An 18,475-nucleotide genomic window follows, 5' to 3' on the forward strand; every position below is an offset into this window, starting at 1 on the left:
GGTCATGGAGTACTTCAATTTTGATGCCGCCTCGAACGGCGCGGACGCTTATTTCGTCGATGCCTCAGGCGAGACTCCCGGTAAGGCGCGTTCCGCACACGCCTGAGGCGTCTTACAAATCATATCTATGTGTGCGACTAATCTGAACGCTTAGATACAGGTAGAGGCATTGCAACCCATGGACCTGATGAGCAGGAAGCTTGCGTTGATGAAATCGATGGCTCTGTCGGTGCATCTGGACATCGGCCGTCCGTGTCGATTGATATTCCGATGTCGGGGCCTAAGCACCCTTTCGCGCAGTATGACCAGGCACCACTGCCCAGCATAGAGAATGACGAACAGGATGCTGTGCCTTCGGAGCCGTACAAGAAAAACAGAGCCCGGCTGCCGAAACATGCAGTCCGGGTCTTGCGGAGCTGGCTGGCTGAGCACGCCGATGACCCCTACCCCTCGCGAGAAGATAACCTATATCTGATGGAGAAGACGGGTCTGTCGAAGACCCAGATCCGCAACTGGTTGGCGAACTCCAGAAAACGGAAACCCTCCCTCCGCTCCCCGGCCTCTTCTCTGCAGTCCCGCGATACCTCCAGTGCGCGGTCGAGCTTCGATAGCCCGTCCTGGACCCCGCTGGAGCGATGGCAGAACTCGCCACCCGAGGATGAGCCGGCGTCGCTGTCGGACGTGTATCAGGCACTGGTCGACCGGCCCAGCGACTATGAGATGGGCGCCAATCCGGCTGCAAGCTTTCCGTCCGAAGGCTACGCGCACCGAAAGTCCAGCAGTATCTCCAGCTTCAGCGACTTGAGCATGACGCGCGCTGCATCCGCCCGGAGCTCGGACTCAAACTATTCCTCCGCCTCGGACCTCTCTCTCTCCGGCCTCTTCACCGACCATCTGTCCATCACTCCGCACCAAGCGCGACCACGGAGCAGAAGTCGACACCGGCACCTGAAGCGACGCAGTTTCAAGAAGAAGCCGGTCGAGGACAAGGAGAAGGCCAAGAAACAGCGTCTCTTCCGGTGCACCTTCTGCACCCAGACCTTCCCCACCAAGTACGACTGGCAGCGACACGAAAAATCGATCCATTTGAATCTCGACCAGTGGGTCTGCGCTCCCCACGGTGCCACAACCGTAGTCAACGGAGTCACCATCTGCATCTTCTGCAGCACTGCTGACCCCGACCTCGACCACATCGAGTCCCACGACTACAGCCTCTGTCAGGGCAAACGGCCCCAGGACCGCATGTTCAACCGCAAGGACCATCTCGCACAGCACCTCAAACTAACACACAGCACCGAACTCCAACCACACATGGACGACTGGTCCATCTCGACGCAGGAGGTACGGTCGCGGTGCGGGTTCTGCGACGCCGTCTTCTCGACCTGGAAAGAGCGCAACGACCACCTCGCGACGCACTTCAAAGCCGGCTGCGACATGTTCCAGTGGCACGGGGACTGGGGGTTCGAGCCTCACGTGCAGGACCTCGTCAAGAACGCGATGCCGCCGTACCTCATCGGCGAGGAGTCCGTGACCCTGGAGCCGTGGAGGCCGACGTTTCTGCCTGAGGACTCACAGCTGGCGTTTGGGCACAACTCATGGGCGAACAATCACCCCGAGGCGTTCCAGCTGCTGTACGATCATCTGGTCGACTATATTATCCGACAGAAGATGACCGGGGCGTTCCCTTCCGACCATATGATTCAGAATGAAGCCCGGAGACTGGTCTACGGGAGTGAGGACGATTGGGACCAGACTTCAGCCGACAACCTGGTCTGGTTGAATATCTTGAAGAGCGACGCTCGGATATGTGCGGTTGGGAATATACCTGCGGACGCTGGGTTTGGCTTGAATCCGCCTTGAGTCCGGCCAGGTCAACAATGTGCATTGTTCATGACTATCTTTGCATCCAGGACATCCCTGTCGCTGCGACCGGATATAGTTTTCCGGCACGAAGAAACGAAGCCTCGGAAAAGATCCTGGGCAGCGTAATCTTCACGGTGGAACGATTCCATGCATATGAGACATATCACGTGCATCCTGACCGAATTCTAAATACGAGGTTTCTGGACATGGAATTCATCAGATTTTCATTCTGTTGGAATCTCGCACTGAATAATTATATACACTAATTCACTGTTCTGACATTCTGGCCATTCACTCCAGAGTACAAGGTGACTTCAGCCCACATCCTAACAATGGCCACGCGGTGGAAATCCCTCGGTTGGTGTCACCCGGTCTCGATATGTATGCTCGGCCCAGTGCATGAATCGATCAACGTCGCCCACGGTGGAAGCCAGTCCGAAGGAAACACGAATCGCCCCGGCGGACGGCAGGCCGACTAATCTGACATAATCGTCCACCGAAATCGTCTTGGAAATGCGACAGAGAGGCCGAAGCGCCTGCATGTCGAGGCCAAACGCAGTCTCGCCACCCCCCGGGTTGCAAAAGCAGCCGGTGCGCAACGAGATTCGCGCCGCAGCTGACTCGGACGCCACCAGTCGCTCGTCCACCACCTTGCCCGTAACGTCGAGGAAATTAAAAGCCACCGTGCTCCCACGCGACCTATTGTCCTGCGGCCCATAAATCTGAATCATGGGCGCCCCATTGGCGTGTCGAAGGCCCTTCAGCCGGTCCAAGAACCAGCCCGTCAAACAGCGCACGCGGGTCTCGATCACCGCCACGTCAACGCGAGTCAGCCAGTCGAGTCCGAAATGCACGTCGGGGATGGACAGGAAGTTCGGGGTGCCATCCTCGAACGCGCTACCGTCCTGGGCCATGGTGTGCCAGGGTATGCCGACGGTGACGGCCTGCACCGTCCCTCCAGAGAACCACGGACGCGACAGTCGAGCGATGGCATCGCGCCGGGCGATCAGACATCCCACGCCGGTTGGGTATCCAAACAGCTTGTACCAGCTCACCATGAGGAACTCGGGCTGGGGGTTTCCCTCGGAGAGCTGCAACTTATGCGTGGGTAGGTAAGCGGCGGCGTCCAGCAGCACGTCGTATCCGCATTTCTGCGCCAGGTCGACCCATTCCAGCGGGTGACGTACCCCGCTGAAGTTGCTCTGCGCGGGATATGCAAAAAGGCCGCGCTTACGACGGCCGGGTCTCGCGGTGCCTCGTTTCCACGGCCATCGGCCTGCGAGTGCTGACACCAGCGCTGCCGGGTCGACCCGGAGGTCCGGTGCCTGAGTGGGGACGTACACCGTGCGGGCATTCTTTCGACAGGCAAACTCGCGGATGCCGTTGACCGAGTTGTGGTTGTCGAAGGTGAGGACGAACTTGGACTTGCGCCGAAAGGGGTATGCCTCGCCCACCAGACGCGCCGCGCCAGTGGCATTCTGCGTGAAGATGACCGTGTATTTATCGGGCGAGGCGTTGAAGTATTCGAGCACCCGCATGCGCGCCCTCTCGACCAACTTGGTTGACGCCTCGCTGGTGGGGTTCAGCGAGTGCGGGTTGCTGAAGAGTTGGCTGGTCAGACGGGCCTCGTGCTCATGGTACTGAGCCTTCGCAGCGAGACCGGCGCCGGTGTAGTCCAGATACAGATGGTCCTGCTCGTCGAGGTAGCTGTACTCGGTCTCGCGCAGTTTGTCCAGCACGGCGGTGGTTTGATACTCAGGGTATGAGTGCAGGATATCACCCATGGCGGTCTTCTCGGAAAAAGAAACCGGGTCTTTCTGATCGATAATATGAGGCATGATAATGTCAGGGATGCTGGACAAAGACAAGTGTTTTGCTTTTAGAGAAAGCGAAAGTAGAAAGCGCTGCTGCGGCTCTTATACTCGAAAGGCAGCCATGACCCTGGCTGTTTCCACTGGAGAACAAAGACTACTCGCAAATTATTTTATTTTTCTCGACCTGAAAAATGATTTTCATTTCCTGAATTCCGGTTTTCCACCGCCATGAAAGCTGACTCCATTCGATCCCCTGCTTCCTCCCACCATCACGATGAACCAAGGCACCGCCCCCTCTACGCCCTCTCGCTCGTCCATGGAATCACATCTCAGCCGTAATCTAGTTTAGTAGGCCAGTCATCTGGAGCGAAGGCCTGACAATGCTTTTTCATCCCTGCTCCCACCATTCCCAATCGAGCGGTGCCGCAGGTCTCCAACAGCGCTGGAGGCCGCCGGATTGGTGTCCCTTGCTACCGTCTCCCCCTCCATCCGTCTTGATAATCCGATTGTTCTTGTCTTATCTCGGGCACGAGAACCGACTATGCCCATCCCGGAAGGTGAACAATAGCCCGTCCGGGGTGATGGCGAGCTGGACGCTGATCGCGATCGCTGGACATCATCCACGCAATCCAAGCCCCAGACGGAGGGCCGGAAGAACACGAAGGCGACGCAACGCCTCGTCTCGCAATCTAAGCCGTTCACCTCAGTGGTGTGGCCTCGCCGGGTCTAGTCGCGTCTAGTCTAGTCCGGTTCTAATCAATCTAGGGTGAGACTGGCGAGGAGAGTAGCGACTACGGCCAAGACTGGGACTAAGACTAGAACCAAGACCAGCAGTTCGTCCGCTTCGGTTCGAAGGACCCTATGGAACTAAACTAAGGGCCGGGTTCGGTGCGTGCCATGCCACGGCCCCTCCTAAGCACTGGGCAAGATCCGGCGCAAAGCAATCAGTGCGTCCGTCAATCAGAGTGGCGGATGGATCAAGGCTGACCGGGCGAGATGTAATGCGATTGTTTGAATGTCCGTGCCGACGCCCGTGCTGGGGTCGTCATCTCTCGTCACTGTGGCTGTCGCCGTTAGTGTTTCTTTTTTAGGCCTTGATTTCTAATGTTTTGGGGTCGTTAACTCCGTGCGCTGGGTTCTGTTGGTCGGACCCTCGGTCGACCTGCGATGCAATGCGATGCAGAGGCAGAGGCACCGTTCGGATCGACGCTGATTGAGTGTTTTTGGGGTGGCGGTTTCTTTTCGAATTCTTTTGACTGCAGTCACATTTTCTGGCTTGGCGAGAGGAGAGCGAGGTATGCCATGTTATTGGCCATTAGTCTTTCTTTTCTTTTCCAGCTAGGGGTTCGCTCGTTCCTGTCCCTGACTTCACCTGAACTCGGACCTGAACCTGAACCTGAACAGCCTGGAGAAACTTGGCCTGAATGAACACTGACTTCGACCATGACAATGGCATATGATAAGCCAAGCCCGAGGAGCGTCATATCGCGATGGTCGAGCACTAGTCTACGGCTGTGTCTGCCCCGACAGCCGATAGCTGAGCCCATGAACTATTTAAATCTAAAGAATCCTTCGATCGAAAAATTAGATCATCTCGAGATACCAGCAGCCAATAACACCCCGTGGCCAGCCCTCGCGATGGAATGCAACCACGGAGGGGCAAAAGATGAGCGAACCCCTCCATGCGATCGCCCATCCATGCACGATGACCCATAATTCCCCCACTATCCATCTTAACAATCCTACCTTGTCCAATGTCCACATGTCCGATAACCTCAGCTGGCACATGGTGGGAGGCAATTCTGGTCCTGGAATGCAGGATGATCGGTCTAGTGATAATCTAACATTCAGCGGGTCATCGAGCAGATCCCGAGAGTATGCGAGATCACTTAATAACAGGATTCAACTTGAATATCAGAGGGAGGGGAAGGCAAAACAGAAAAAGTAAAATTGAAAAAAAAAGATCTCATATTCAAAAATGGACAAAATCAAGAAATGAAACAAAGAGGTCCTCTCCAAATCCAGGGACCAGCTGGCCTGAAGCCGCATCCCTGCCAAAACCCTCCCGGGGCCTGTTCTTTCACAAGCCTTATTCTCATGAAGAACCCACCACATAGTGGTCTCCCTATAATGATAACTGACCAGGGTGTTCAGGGCGAGAAACCCAAACCCTCCACTTCATCATTCATTCAATCCCACTTCCCATCACATCACTTGTCGCTTCACGTTTCCTCCGCATGGAAAGCCCCAACTGCCGCGTGCAGTCACCACGCCTTCCGTCACAGTCACTGTGCGACACAAACAGTTGCGTCGCCGACTGACTCGTCATGCTGGATACAATTCTGCATGGCGGTGGAGGTTAGGTCGAGACGGTTGTTGCGATCCGGACTGCTTTCTTTTCTTTTTCTTTTCCTTCTTTGCTTTTTCTGCCTTTCTGGTATGCTCAGGGCTTGACCAGGCTCTGGGAGATGGAAATATGCTTCACCGTGACGGCTTGGCGCGGCCTGTGGCTGTTTCTTTCTTTGTTCTTGTTCTTGTTCCTGGTTTTGCGCTCGACTTGTCCGTCACTCAGGGTGAAAGTGGTAATGGTAGATAGAGAAGGTAAGCACTGAGCCGTTGCAATCTTGTTTCCGTACCTTATTCTCATTCAGGAACTAGACAATCACCGGGTCTCACTCAACAAGCTTCTGTCATATCCAGCAGGCCGAAATATTTACCGCCGACGTCGGGATTTCTCCGGATCCGAAGCTCACATACCTGTCTTCGTGATGAGGCACTGGCAGAACCAATGGCTGGACCTACATATCTTGGGCTTGGGCTTGGTCACCGGACTGAGATCGCACACCGACATTCAGATCCTAGCTGCCGAGGAAGTGCAAGCTCACCGTCTGTCGAGGATGTTGACGAGGGGGTGTCCTCGTTCTTGTCATCTGATACCTCTTTCATGCAGCCCGAGAAATGACAAGGCGGTTGGAATCCTGGATATGCATGAGCACCATGTCTATCGGGAGACTGACAACGGTGCTACAGCCGGGTAATTATCAGATCTTTACCTTGGGAAACCCCGACTCAATTGATGATCTGATTGCTATCGGATGTCAGTAAAGCGAAACCCATGGTTGAAGCGAAATGTCGAGGGCCTTGGGTCTTCGCGTCGTGGACCTTGTGTGTCTCTAGGTATGATCTTAGGTGCATGCAGGCCAGACGGTTCCAGTGAGCAAGTGGGGTGTAGAATAAGAAGATCCAGCTACGCAGACTGGGTTCATAACTCCAGGAAATGCATCCCATCTCTGGTATCTAGCCGTCCGCCCTATCTCACTGCCAATAAAAGGTCATGCTTCCGCCCATTCGCATTATCGACACCTCATCGGCGGCCTGGCAGTCCCAAATACCTACTGTCGCCGTTTGCTCTATGATAGACATGCTATTAGTCTCACGCTCCGCAACGTACATTCCACTCATCAGATGCTTTTCTGCGAGCTTCTGGTATATGGATCTGTTTGCTCATCACGGCAACGATAGTAGTAAACTCAATGGTCTGCTGAGATTCCCTCTCCCGTTCAATGCACCGTTCATTGTAAATGAGATGAGTTGGAATATTCTCTCGCCAGAATCTGAACGATGTCTGTCTGTTGGCAGGATGTCAAATCCACCCTCAACGGCGCGGATCTGAATCCTGAATCTCCTCGACATCGGAAAGCCTCATTCATATACACGGAGCATCTGTACTACTGCAGAGACATTATGGAAAAATCTAACGGGAATGCCTTAGCGAGAAGCTCACTCTCCATGTACTCAGTACCAAAGTTGCTGTAGATGATAAGTCTAAGCCGGTCTATGATATCGAACGGCCCGACCTAGACAAGGTCTACTCCATATATAACCGACTAGACAGGTTATTGATTCTACAACAGAGACTTATCCAACCCGACTCTAATGAACCACCCAAAAACACCATCTACATCTACATCTACATCTACTTAACCGAGGCACACGGCAAGACCATCGTCACGTGACCCCTCAGCAGGTCGCACACCCCAACGCAACGACATACCAACCGACCAAACCCTCGCGACCGAGAAAAGAAGCTCTCAGAGTCATTCAAGATTAATATATTATACATACTAGCGAGGCTAATGCGATGCGATCAAAGATTATATATATATGCAAGTAAATGCGGGAGGGCCCGTTGAACCTCCATGAGACGCTGTCTGAAATCAGCTATATATGGGGCATGTAGCGGTGCGGGAGCCATGTAACGTGACCGGTTTTGGTCTCCGTGGACGACGAGGGGGTGTTTGGTTTATATATGCTGCGAAAGGGGGTGGTTGAGCAGACAGGACGGGTTGGTATATAGGTGGATCGTGGGGGTGAGGTCAGGTTCGCATGCAGGAGATGAAGGTTTCGCTATGTCTAAGGAAGAGGAGAGTATTAGTATGGATATGAGGATGAGAGATGATGCAGAGAAACACACCTATACAGGATTATATTGGATATCATCGCGTCGGGCGGCGTATCGACTCAGGGTGCGGTCCCCGGTCGTGGGGACGGGTTTGGCCAGACGCAAGGCCCAGCAGATGCAGTATTCGACGGGCAGCAGCAGACACAGGACGCGGTTGCCCAGGAAGCACAGAGAGACGGTGAAGATGGCGACGACGGCGTCGAGCCAGTAGTGGTTTGCGGTGGCGACGATGACGCTGAGGACGAGCAGCGGGTAGACGACGGCGAGGGAGATGTACATGATCTGCTTGAGGGTGGAGCGGCGCGTGGGCCGGCCGGAGAAGCGCTGCAGGAAGCCGGAGTGGTAGAGGAAGGTGCATCCGATGACGAAGGCGTAGGTGAAGTGCAGACTGGGCATGGCGGCGAACTGGTTGATGGACTTGCCGCCGACCCAGACGCTCTCGGCGTGCTCCTGGCGCACGGTGTCGAAGAATCGGTAGGACTCGGGCAGCAGGCGCGGCGGCATGCAGGGGTAGACGCAGAAGATCATGAAGGCGGCGAGGTTGCCGAGGGTCATGGTGCGGCGGGCGACGGCGAAGGTGTTATGGTCCTCGGCGGCGTAGTAGTACCAGGAAAGGAATCTAGCATCAATCCATGCGTTAGCGTTCCATGCTCGAGCTGAGCTGGAGGTTCTGGAGGGGCTGGACTTACAGCACCGTCCCCGGGATGTGCACGAGCGAGTAGATGCGGTTGAAGAAGGTCATGAAGGCCGGGTGGTACTCGACAAAGTAGTGCTGGAAGTCGGCCTCCTCGATGGAGAAGAAGAAGCTGAAGAAGGACTTGTGCTCGAACTCGAGGATGCTGACGCCGTGGTTCTGGGCGACCTGGACGACGCCGATCTGGGCGGGCGACAGCCACTGCGAGGTGGCCTTGGTGACGGAGTAGAAGAGGTAGTTGACGGCCCAGTAGAACATCTCGACGAGGAAGGGGAATTTCTGCAGCAGACGGCTGTGGACGTGGTGGGCCCAGCGCGAGGAGTCGGGGGTGTCGACGGTGATGCCGCACACCGTCTGGGTTTTCGCATACGGACTGGGCTCCGAATACCCATCATCGTCGGCGTAGGGATCGTTCAGGCGCGACGTCTTCCTCGATCGCAGGACGCTGTAGTTTCGACGACGGTTCATGACCAGCGAGCCAATCATGATGCTCACGACAATCTGCGGGCGACACCAGATGATTAGCAGGGAGCAGACGATCGATCGGCAGGGAAAAGCGGACTCACAATCGGCTCGAGCCATGAGTGCGAGGCGAACTGGGGCTTGCCCAGGTCGGGCTGGGACTGCGACGCGGAGGTCGCCATGATTCAAGGTCCAGAGGGTCGTGAAGCTGGCAGGTCGAGGGATGACGAGGAAAAGGGAGAAGCGCCCCGGGTTTATTATATCAAAGCGAAAAGAGCTTTCCCCCTGATCGTGAAAGGGAACTAGGCTGGCTGGAGTAAGGTGAAATGACAATACGGAACGAATTTGGACCCATTGAATCCGGGGGGTCCACCGATTAGTTTCAGTTCATCCCATAGGGCCTAGCACGCTGGATCGGACGGTAAGGCTTGATCCTTTTCCCAGGTCTTTTGCCAGGTCCAGGGAGGAAGTGCCAGAGGATCAACGCGACTTATATCCCAGACTCCGCCACGCAGGAATGACCACTGCCACGCTCGGTCCGCTAGAGCCGCTGCGAGGTTCTGTTCGTATCCCGAGTCAGAAGAATCCCAAGGGAAGTCCTGGATCTGGTCGTGAGTGGGGGGGCAGGACGTTATTATTTGTGGCTTTGGATTTGAGACATTCCTTGGATTCCCCCTGGACGAGACTCCACAGCACTTCCGAGCCACAGAGATCCCATTTCCTTAGTCAGCGGAGATGGAACGCGCGAACGAGCACGGCGCCTGCTGAGTCGTTGTGCAGAGACCCAATCGTGTTCTTTCCAGGCATCCTGGTCATCGGACAGAGCAGCATCCTGCGTGGCTCTGCCGGTTACTGCTGCGACCGAGCGACATTCTCGGCGTTTCACCTGGAATGCCTCAGGCCATCCCTTGCGTCTCGTCCTGTAAATTACGGTACCGCCCAGTCGCGGCTTAGTCAGACATCCGCCAGAAAGGCCGGCGATCGGCCGATCTGCCTGCCCGATCAGGCAAATGGATTCGTGGCATCGCCAGGCTAACCCGATTGGGTCGGGCAGTCGTTTCGTTACGGTACGGCAGCCTCGTCGTGATGAGGCATCTTTTCGATGTATCTCGACTGATCGCCAGACTCAGCCTCGTCTGAGGGCCGAAACGGTTTGGCCCCTCCTCTTACAGACTGACGGAGTCATGTTTCTTAGCTTGGCTCACCCCTTTGGACAAGCGGTGAGTAGCCTTATCCTTATCAAGAGAGTTGACTGCCAGTGCGTTACTTTCTGTGGGACAGGTTTCTCATACTTCGTCCTACTACAATAAAAATAAGTACCTGAGGTAACTCAAAGCCTGGTCGTGTGCTCTTCCCCATTTGATGTCCAGATAAGATCGTCAAAGTCTATTCCCCGAGGCAACACAGCACGTGCGTCGAAGTATACGCAGTAGGACGAGACACTGAGGTCATCTGCTCTACCCCGTCCTGTCCTCCTGTCATGACCATCTTGGACTCCTCAAGATTTATTATCTGCCATGATTGCGCGGCTGCCGACGTCTCCAGCCCCGCCATGCACGTCCTGCCGTCTCGTCGGCCGTAGTCCAACAGTCGAGCATCGCCAGATCTACGGGGTGAAACTGAGCTATCACTCTAATCCAACACTGTTGCCTCCAGTCTGCATACAAAAGGCTTCAGCAATACAATCCACACACTACTCAAGGTCATTACAAAAAAAAACCGAATGGACCTTCTACTCGTTCAGTAATCATAAACAATCTCCGTCGCCCGCGGAACTGAACCGGCAGAGTCGGGGCAGGTCCTCCGACCTCCGACCACCGAGCAGCGTCCACCCGCAAATGAAAATTGTGTAGGACTTCACCTCGTCCGTGATTGGTGCTGGTCGACGGAGTGGGGGTTTTTTCGAACTTTTTTTGGGATTTGGATTTGTCGCCGCTCCACCTGGAACGTGTCAAGCTTAAATTACCACTATTTATTTAGAAATTTTAGACTTGTGGGTGTCGGAGAAGGGGAATCCGTGGTTAGGAGGGATTGAGATTCACGGGCAATACGATTACACTGCCTTACACTACACCTGGAGCCTGTTGGTTTGGGTGAACTAAGCCCTATTACTCGGTAATTCCGTGGTGGTTGATCTGCCTTCTTCGGAAGGTCGTTTCAATGGAGTCGGGGTCGTGGCCACTGCACCGGAATTCAGGGGAAATCTTGACAAGTTGAGGCTGGTGTTATCATCTATCGATTGCGAAAGGTGGGGAAGATATCATGTCGTATCCCACCGGTGGTAAACGAAATGAGTGATCTGGTCGAATCTTCATTGGTGTCGTATTCGTATATGCCGGTTCTCCAGATCCACTCTCTATCTTCAAAGCACCGGTGATTTCAGCAAGATACCGAAATTGTGCTGGGACCTGAATGTCGAGTGCAAGTCTTTTCAAAGCCAAGTACTATTACGATCGATGCCACTGGCGATAAGCGTTCTTGGTTCTTTTTTGTTGCACCATCTGTGTTTTCTTGGCGTGGACGCCCTTGTTCAAGTGTTAGATTTAATCTTGTGGAAGATGTTCATCGCACATTGTTAGAAGTCCGGGACACGGATCAGTTTTAATCGATCGGTTTTTTAAGTCTTTCTTTTATTAGCCTTGGGTCTAGTGTTGTTGGGTTAGTAAATGGATATTCAAAAGGATCCGGGGTATATATATCTTGTAGTAGAGCACAGTGCTAATGTATTTCCAAACCGAAAACAACAATTGAGTAAAGACAATAGCCCATTCATGACGTCCCAAATAACCTGAAGTGATATTATCGACTCAAGCGATTGCTAAATCACTTCTACTCATTCTATGGCATAGTGTTCCATCCTAGCACGTAAGAAAACCACCGGATAGGCCAGTAGGGCATGAGCAAGAACACCATACAAAGAGGAAAGGACCAGTTAGACACCCCAGCCTCCAGACCCTGAGAATGACTCGCCTAATAATATATCCGTTCACCACCAACGACATCCACGATTCACCATCTTGGCATCCTCTGGCGGACTTGGCAAGTACCTTGGAGTGAGGACCTTGATGGGCTCCGCCGAGGAAAATAAAAGGAAAAGCCCGCCAGCGACATATGATCTCGGAAATGATTGACGCCATGCTGCGCTGGATAGCTCTGTCCCTGGCATTTCTGGTGTGTCTGGCTTGCGCGAAGCAAGCCATTGACGTATCGCCTCGTTTGGATGTAAGTCTTGCATTTAGATATGCTGGGCTGCGATCTCGAGCCATAGGAGAGTATTGATCAGAATTATAGCAAATAACCCATGTCTTCGTGACGAATATCACGCTGCTCGACGCAGCCCCGTCTCCACGACACGATGAGGAATATGCCCGTCTGCAGCATCGTCTCGAGCGCTCGCGTGGCAAGTGGGACTCGTCGCATGCGAGACATAGATTGTTGACGGCCTTGCATGGGTATATGAGGTACAAGGAGAGACATTTGGTGGAGACTAAGAAGTGGCGCGATATGTATAAGAATGTTTCGAAGAAGCAGCGATCGGTAGTTTTTATCCTTTTGCGTCTTGACATTTCTCATTTGTACTGACGAATGGATATGAACGTGTAGCTGGTTGAATCCACCATTCACTACACGCGCAAACTCAACACCATCGAGCATCTACTCGAAGCCAACGAGAAGCTGGCCAAAGATATCGTCACCCAGGGTCTACAGTTCTACAACGTCTCCCAGTCCGAACTGGACGAGTTCATCCGGCATCAGGAGCGCCAGAGCCAATCGACCGACCGGACCAGCGTGGCACAGGCAATGAAGCATTTCGTGCGCGACTGGGCCGACGAGGGATTCGACGAGCGACAGGAGTCATTTCCATGTGTGCTGAAGGCTCTGAAAAGCGTGCCCAAACCAAGCGACCGACCGCTTCGAGTGCTAGTCCCCGGGGCTGGAGTGGGAAGGTTAGCGCATGAGATTGACGAACTTGGAGGTAAGTATCTTTCCTCCGAAGAGGTTGCGAGAGTGCGTGCTGACCAGGCAGGATTCGAGGTGACTATGAACGAATGGTCGATGTATATGAACCTCGTATATCGATACCTGGTTAGTTTGTCGACGCCGAACAGCGTATCCTTCCACCCGTACATTGACTGGTGGTCGCATCACGCCACAACAAGCGATCTCCAGCGCTCGGTAGTATTCCCAGACCAAGTGGTGGATCCGTCATCTGTGCTGTTGGTGGAAGGTGATTTCACTACGGCGTTCACCGAGGAGACCGGGAAATACGATGTGATCGTGACGTTGTTCTTTATCGACACCGCGCGCAACCTAGTCTCCTACTTGGAGAATATTCATCGCTTACTCCGTCCCGGCGGAACATGGATTAACCTGGGACCGCTGCTATATGGGACTGCGCCGTTTATACAGCTATCGCTGGACGAGATTGTCGCGTTGAGTGAGCGGATTGGGTTCCGATTCGAGGAGATGGAGGCATCGTGTGGCGATATCACACTTCCTAACTGTCCTGTTCGAGGATTGGAAGTGGCATATGGTCGCAATGGCAAGGGATTGAGCAAGAATGCGTATCAGGCGCAGTTCTGGCAAGCTACGAAGCTTTGAGCGCGAGTGCAGAAATAAAGCGAAACGACCTTCAAATCATGTATTATAATCAATTCTACCACTATTTCCCGTAGCCATTTTTCCGACCAGTCAAGCCTTGCCATTTTGATACTCCTTTGAATGCACAGTCATCAACGGCGAGATCTCGGCTGTGGTGATATCCCACACTCCCTGCAAGTACAGAATTAATTAACATTCCCGCTAACACATTGATTTGACCGTTACCAACATGGCTTACCTCTTTATAGTATGCCGACTCCTTGATTATCTCCCTCACTTCGTCGACATTCTGTGCAAGGCAGGCGAATGCATTCCCTTGCACCGTCTGCGGCTTATCCGGATCGACAGGACTCAAGCATTCACCCGCAAATGTGAATCGCGGAGCGATGAAGTCGGTAGAAGATAAACCAGCTCGGCTTGCACCGGGATGGTCCCAAACGAGTACGAAGCTGACATAGACGAGGATAGGGTGAGTTATATCTGCAAAGAATGGCCGTGTGAAACTAAAGGGCAACAGGTGGGTTCATCTTACTATTCTTTGCGTGGCCCGTCGTTTCTATGGAGGAATCGTGAGGATAGGAGTGGCCGGGATGAAAGAGCCTTGGTAAAACGGCTCGTTTGACGGGTTTTCGCAATAAACATTATGAACTTTGCCTTGGGAATCCCAGGTTTAGAGAGCTGAGGGTGTGAAGGGTCCTGAGACCCTTCAAAAGAGAATTTGCTTGTGGGTTGCTTAATCCGATGTTTCCGGGGTGGGCTACTTTAGTTACGACTTCAAACCAGAACTATTGCCTGAATACATGACACAGAGCTCAGTGACCAGTAGGATATCCTGGACCACTTCTCAGCTGATACTATAAATTCCAACTAGAACCGCATCATGCATGACTAGTAATGAATAGCAGCATCGTATTCGGCTCGGCTGGTTGGGAATTCATCCAACATGAACAACCGTCCAGTCCTGTTCCCGACTTTAATGACGGAGCTCGTGTCCACAATCAACATGGACTCATGAAGCTCTCTGAAAATTTATTTCATTACTGCTAACTTAAGCTATCATAGATACGGCCGTTGTGAGCGATGATCCAAGTTCGGTCTCTTTACCGTCGAGGATGCGGATCAAGTTGGATTGCCCGAGCTTATAGAACAGCTCCTGCACGTGGATGGGCATCATCTGTGGGCAGAACGGGAGCAGTCACTGAGCAGTACAAAGAAGATAGGGAGATATCATCTGAAGCAGTGCAAAATATGGAAACGCGAGGAACAGGGCAAGTTATCTGGTGCTTTGAAGGATCAGCGCGAGTTTTGACACCTGTGATCTATTGTAGATCGACAAACCCGGGTGACATCGAGCATCTCGTTATCCTACCTGACAGACCAAACGTGGTAAGCTTCGGGATACTTTATCAGCACATGGATTCCAGATTTTTTAATGTTTCCTGCCGACACAGCTCGCCCGTCGCGTGGAAATCCGGCCTCGGCACTCCCCAAACTTTCTGCGGCTGCATAACGAAGGTTATGTTTCATGGGCTGGTTAGTTCAGTGTCTTTATACGAGATATCCCATTTCCGTACTGACAAGAGCGGCTAGGACCGGTGTTTGATGATCACGTCGATACAGAAATCGCACGACGTCCGTTTAAGGGCTCAGTCATGGTTGTAAATGAGCAGAGCTGGAAAGAATTCCATCGTGCAATTGAGTCCGACCCATATGTAAGGGAGAAGATATGGGATCTGGAGAAAACAAGTTTTATTCCTTTCCGTACGCTGATGCGAGTGGATGTATCTGCGCAAGTTGTTTAGGCAGTCTGACTTAAGAGCTGGCTCATTCGAGTTAAGAAAGCAGGCATGGGATAGGTTAACGATTTCCCATGATTATTTGATCTCTGTGGATGATGTTTGGATTGGTATGTGTGCGCTTCGAGGTGTAGCCTGAGACTAAGCTGATGTATTCATTCGGCAAACAATGTGACGCTAAATATAAATCTATTCACAGGTACATAAAACCAGAACACATGATATAGAAGCTAATTTAAACTCTGATATGAGCCAATCAGGTCTAGAATTCGATCTCATTCCGAAGTATTGGACGAGACTTTCTCCGGCAACTTCTTCATATACTTCAAAAGATGTGAGAGTCAGCAAACATCCATATCATGCGTATCAGACAAGCTCAAGCAAAGAGGAAGAAGAACGAACCGTAACCTCGTGCCCTCCAAAACCACCAAACTTCTCCGCATCAAACACGCACTCCTTCAAAACCTTAAACCCCGACTTTTCATAAAGCGGCCTCCCATCTTCCGTCGCCTCCAGAAAAGTGACAAGCCCCAGCTCATTCGCCTCCCTCAGACACGTCTGCAAGAGAGCCTTCCCGATGCCTTTGCGCTGATGATCCGGATGCGTAAACAGCGCGTCGACATGCACATGAGGCGTGAGCTTCCTGACTTCTCCATCCCCATTCTCATTCCCTACCTCCCCCTCATTCCGCTCCGCCATAATCTGCCTCATCTCTCGATTCATGAGCGAATGAAGCCCCCTCGCCACGTCTTCCCGCATCTCTGGAATCCGAGGCGTGAGTCTTGCCTCGACGACTTCTTCCACAGTCTTATCAATCACAACTCCCTCGGGATACACGCTCCATTTTGCGACGCCGATAATAGCGCCAGTCTCGGAGTCCACGGCCTTGTAAGCCCGGCATTGCGGGTCCTTGTCCATGGCTTCCTCGCGGACACGGACCATGATATCAATGGACTCGGGGGACAGGGGCAAGGTATGATAGAGTGCACTGTGGAATCCGGCATATGACTTTTCAGAGACGGCGAGACATTCTCGCACGTCTGAGGAGGGCGACGGTTGGATTGTATAGGACATGTTACAAGTCATTGGTGTGGATGTGTTTGTGGGGTGATGGTATCTGCTTTTAAGTTGAGGACCTGATTAAGGGTATCTGCGTAGAGTCGTACTTGAGGTTATGATTTTCGGAGTGTGGTTAGTGCAGTCCTTTTATATTTGAACACTAGAAAGTGCAGCCTAGACCCTTTTATTCCGCGCGGAATAAAATACACGATCTCGGACTAAATTTGGCCCCCAAAGAATGCAATGACCGATGGGATCTATTCCGTAGACTCAACTAGGCAGCATTTGTTGTTAGTAGGTGACTCACAGTGCGATCTAGCTTATCATTTATTGGCTGTTCACCTATCTTGATTCAGATAAGCTTTAGGCTATTCTAGCTCCTTATGGCGCGATACTTGGTGGAATAGATATTCGCGAGGCTCCGACGTGTTTGGTGGGAGTCAATAAATCTTAGTGGTCACTCGGTCAAGAAGAGAGGAGAATCTCATTCTGAGCTATGATAATCTCAGGGGCGCGTTTAACAACTGAGAAAGGTCTTTCCTGTTCGTTTCGGTCCCTCATATGCTCTTACATTAGTTTGGCTATCGTGCGTCCCAGAAACAAGAAATGATTGTGGCGAGCGCTAGTATCGGATAGGCGACTGAAGGATCAAGTCTCCGCGTGTATTTTTGCTCGACGAAGATTGTCGTGATCTTTGGATTAGAAGGGATGATAAAAACCATTGCAATGACTGGAAGATTATGGCAACTAATTCCAAAACTTCTTTCCTGTCTCAGAGGACTAGGGTCTTTTAATAACGACAGCTGGTTTGAACGCTTAGGTAGCGGATCAGGCGACTAAGCTCTGGTTTGGTTTCCCGACAGAGAGTCAACATTAATCAAATCTTGGATGAAAGGAGAACATCTATGCAACAGGGAATAAGAAAGTAGAAGTAAAGAGCGAGTCATTATTGCGAGGGAAAGCCACTTGCCTGCAAGATGCCGTGTACTGGTCAGGCCTAATGGGAATTAGGTAAGAGAGAAGACAACATTAGACTGGAAGAATGATCTCGAGACTGGCTCTGTGAGGTTCATGCAAGGTACAAAGGCTTAATGTGCAGAGTAGGTACGCTCGCATATGGCTTTTCAAATTATTTTGGTCCATTCCGTTCATCACATTAAACGTCGTGTCAGTTTGAAGCGATCCCAGGAAGGTAGATTCATAACTTCACATTATAATAACATATCAGATCTTACAACAGGTATACAGCAATCACGAGAACTATTTCATTTGGTCATATGGAAAGCTCTGGATGTCAATTCAAGCACGAAGAAAATAATGTGCTGCGTAGAGAACCAAGCAGACGGTTTTCTCCGACACCAAGAGCAACAGAAGACAAGGGTCCGTACGTGAATCTATCCGACGGAAAACTCCGCCACAGTCTATCCTCCAACGAGCAATATCTCCTTCGGCAAGCAAAGACACCAACTCCCAAGGTTCTCAAGCAATCTTGGCGTCCGACAGGGTCAGGTCTTGGCGTCGTGAGGTCGATGAAAGAACGGCAAGGGAATATGCATAACTGGCCGATAAAGTCCCAAAACTCAAGGTCCGTCTCGCCGGGGATTCTGAGAGCCTTGAAAGCAAATTTAATTTCCTATCACGAGAAGTTATCGTCCGATTTGGCAGCCTCATCCCAGTCAATGTAACCTGCCGTCGATATCTTCTGAGAACCTTGGAGACGCCA

General features: G+C 52.2%; 9 protein-coding genes across 9 annotated transcripts; 5 read left to right on the top strand and 4 right to left on the bottom strand.

The window, feature by feature from the left end:
• Positions 1 to 4: 4 nt before the first annotated feature.
• P170DRAFT_475026 (uncharacterized protein) lies at positions 5 to 1,860 on the top strand (the record flags this gene model as incomplete). Its single annotated transcript, XM_024853212.1, has 2 exons — positions 5 to 80; positions 155 to 1,860. The coding sequence occupies 2 exons, from the start codon at positions 5 to 7 to the stop codon at positions 1,858 to 1,860; spliced, it is 1,782 nt and encodes a 593-aa protein (XP_024703975.1).
• A 329-nt stretch (positions 1,861 to 2,189) lies between these two features.
• On the bottom strand, positions 2,190 to 3,647 carry P170DRAFT_358341 (PLP-dependent transferase; the record flags this gene model as incomplete). Its single annotated transcript, XM_024844283.1, has 1 exon — positions 2,190 to 3,647. The coding sequence occupies one exon, from the start codon at positions 3,645 to 3,647 to the stop codon at positions 2,190 to 2,192; it is 1,458 nt and encodes a 485-aa protein (XP_024703976.1).
• A 1,801-nt stretch (positions 3,648 to 5,448) lies between these two features.
• On the top strand, positions 5,449 to 6,282 carry P170DRAFT_166824 (uncharacterized protein). The gene has a single exon (XM_024842603.1). It carries the CDS (start codon positions 5,673 to 5,675, stop codon positions 6,129 to 6,131), a length of 459 nt encoding a protein of 152 aa, XP_024703977.1. The 5' UTR covers positions 5,449 to 5,672; the 3' UTR covers positions 6,132 to 6,282.
• Positions 5,971 to 6,863, top strand: P170DRAFT_166817 (uncharacterized protein). The gene is made up of 2 exons (XM_024842602.1): positions 5,971 to 6,278; positions 6,336 to 6,863. Exons 1-2 carry the CDS (start codon positions 6,146 to 6,148, stop codon positions 6,713 to 6,715), a joined length of 513 nt encoding a protein of 170 aa, XP_024703978.1. The 5' UTR covers positions 5,971 to 6,145; the 3' UTR covers positions 6,716 to 6,863.
• Positions 6,864 to 7,772: 909 nt separating this feature from the next.
• On the bottom strand, positions 7,773 to 9,944 carry P170DRAFT_455606 (phosphatase PAP2 family protein). Its single transcript, XM_024851547.1, has 4 exons — positions 9,400 to 9,944; positions 8,829 to 9,334; positions 8,152 to 8,758; positions 7,773 to 8,090 (listed from the first exon to the last, which is right to left on the bottom strand). Exons 1-3 carry the CDS (start codon positions 9,475 to 9,477, stop codon positions 8,152 to 8,154), a joined length of 1,191 nt encoding a protein of 396 aa, XP_024703979.1. The 5' UTR covers positions 9,478 to 9,944; the 3' UTR covers positions 7,773 to 8,090.
• A 2,486-nt stretch (positions 9,945 to 12,430) lies between these two features.
• P170DRAFT_446534 (N2227-domain-containing protein) lies at positions 12,431 to 13,897 on the top strand (the record flags this gene model as incomplete). The annotated part of the gene is made up of 4 exons (XM_024850806.1): positions 12,431 to 12,517; positions 12,587 to 12,832; positions 12,899 to 13,271; positions 13,323 to 13,897. 4 exons carry the CDS (start codon positions 12,431 to 12,433, stop codon positions 13,895 to 13,897), a joined length of 1,281 nt encoding a protein of 426 aa, XP_024703980.1.
• A 90-nt stretch (positions 13,898 to 13,987) lies between these two features.
• P170DRAFT_425712 (uncharacterized protein) lies at positions 13,988 to 14,539 on the bottom strand (the record flags this gene model as incomplete). Its single annotated transcript, XM_024847662.1, has 3 exons — positions 13,988 to 14,068; positions 14,136 to 14,400; positions 14,430 to 14,539. 3 exons carry the CDS (start codon positions 14,537 to 14,539, stop codon positions 13,988 to 13,990), a joined length of 456 nt encoding a protein of 151 aa, XP_024703981.1.
• A 708-nt stretch (positions 14,540 to 15,247) lies between these two features.
• Positions 15,248 to 15,672, top strand: P170DRAFT_328581 (uncharacterized protein; the record flags this gene model as incomplete). Its single annotated transcript, XM_024843353.1, has 3 exons — positions 15,248 to 15,283; positions 15,349 to 15,430; positions 15,488 to 15,672. Coding segments are annotated over 3 exons (303 nt in total), but the record flags the coding sequence as incomplete, so codon positions are not given.
• A 156-nt stretch (positions 15,673 to 15,828) lies between these two features.
• On the bottom strand, positions 15,829 to 16,997 carry P170DRAFT_382965 (GNAT family N-acetyltransferase). Its single transcript, XM_024845624.1, has 2 exons — positions 16,096 to 16,997; positions 15,829 to 16,016 (listed from the first exon to the last, which is right to left on the bottom strand). Exons 1-2 carry the CDS (start codon positions 16,777 to 16,779, stop codon positions 15,969 to 15,971), a joined length of 732 nt encoding a protein of 243 aa, XP_024703983.1. The 5' UTR covers positions 16,780 to 16,997; the 3' UTR covers positions 15,829 to 15,968.
• Between the last annotated feature and the right edge of the window lie 1,478 nt (positions 16,998 to 18,475).

This window comes from Aspergillus steynii (genome assembly GCF_002849105.1).
Source record: "Aspergillus steynii IBT 23096 chromosome Unknown P170scaffold_4, whole genome shotgun sequence".
NCBI lineage: Eukaryota > Fungi > Ascomycota > Eurotiomycetes > Eurotiales > Aspergillaceae > Aspergillus > Aspergillus steynii.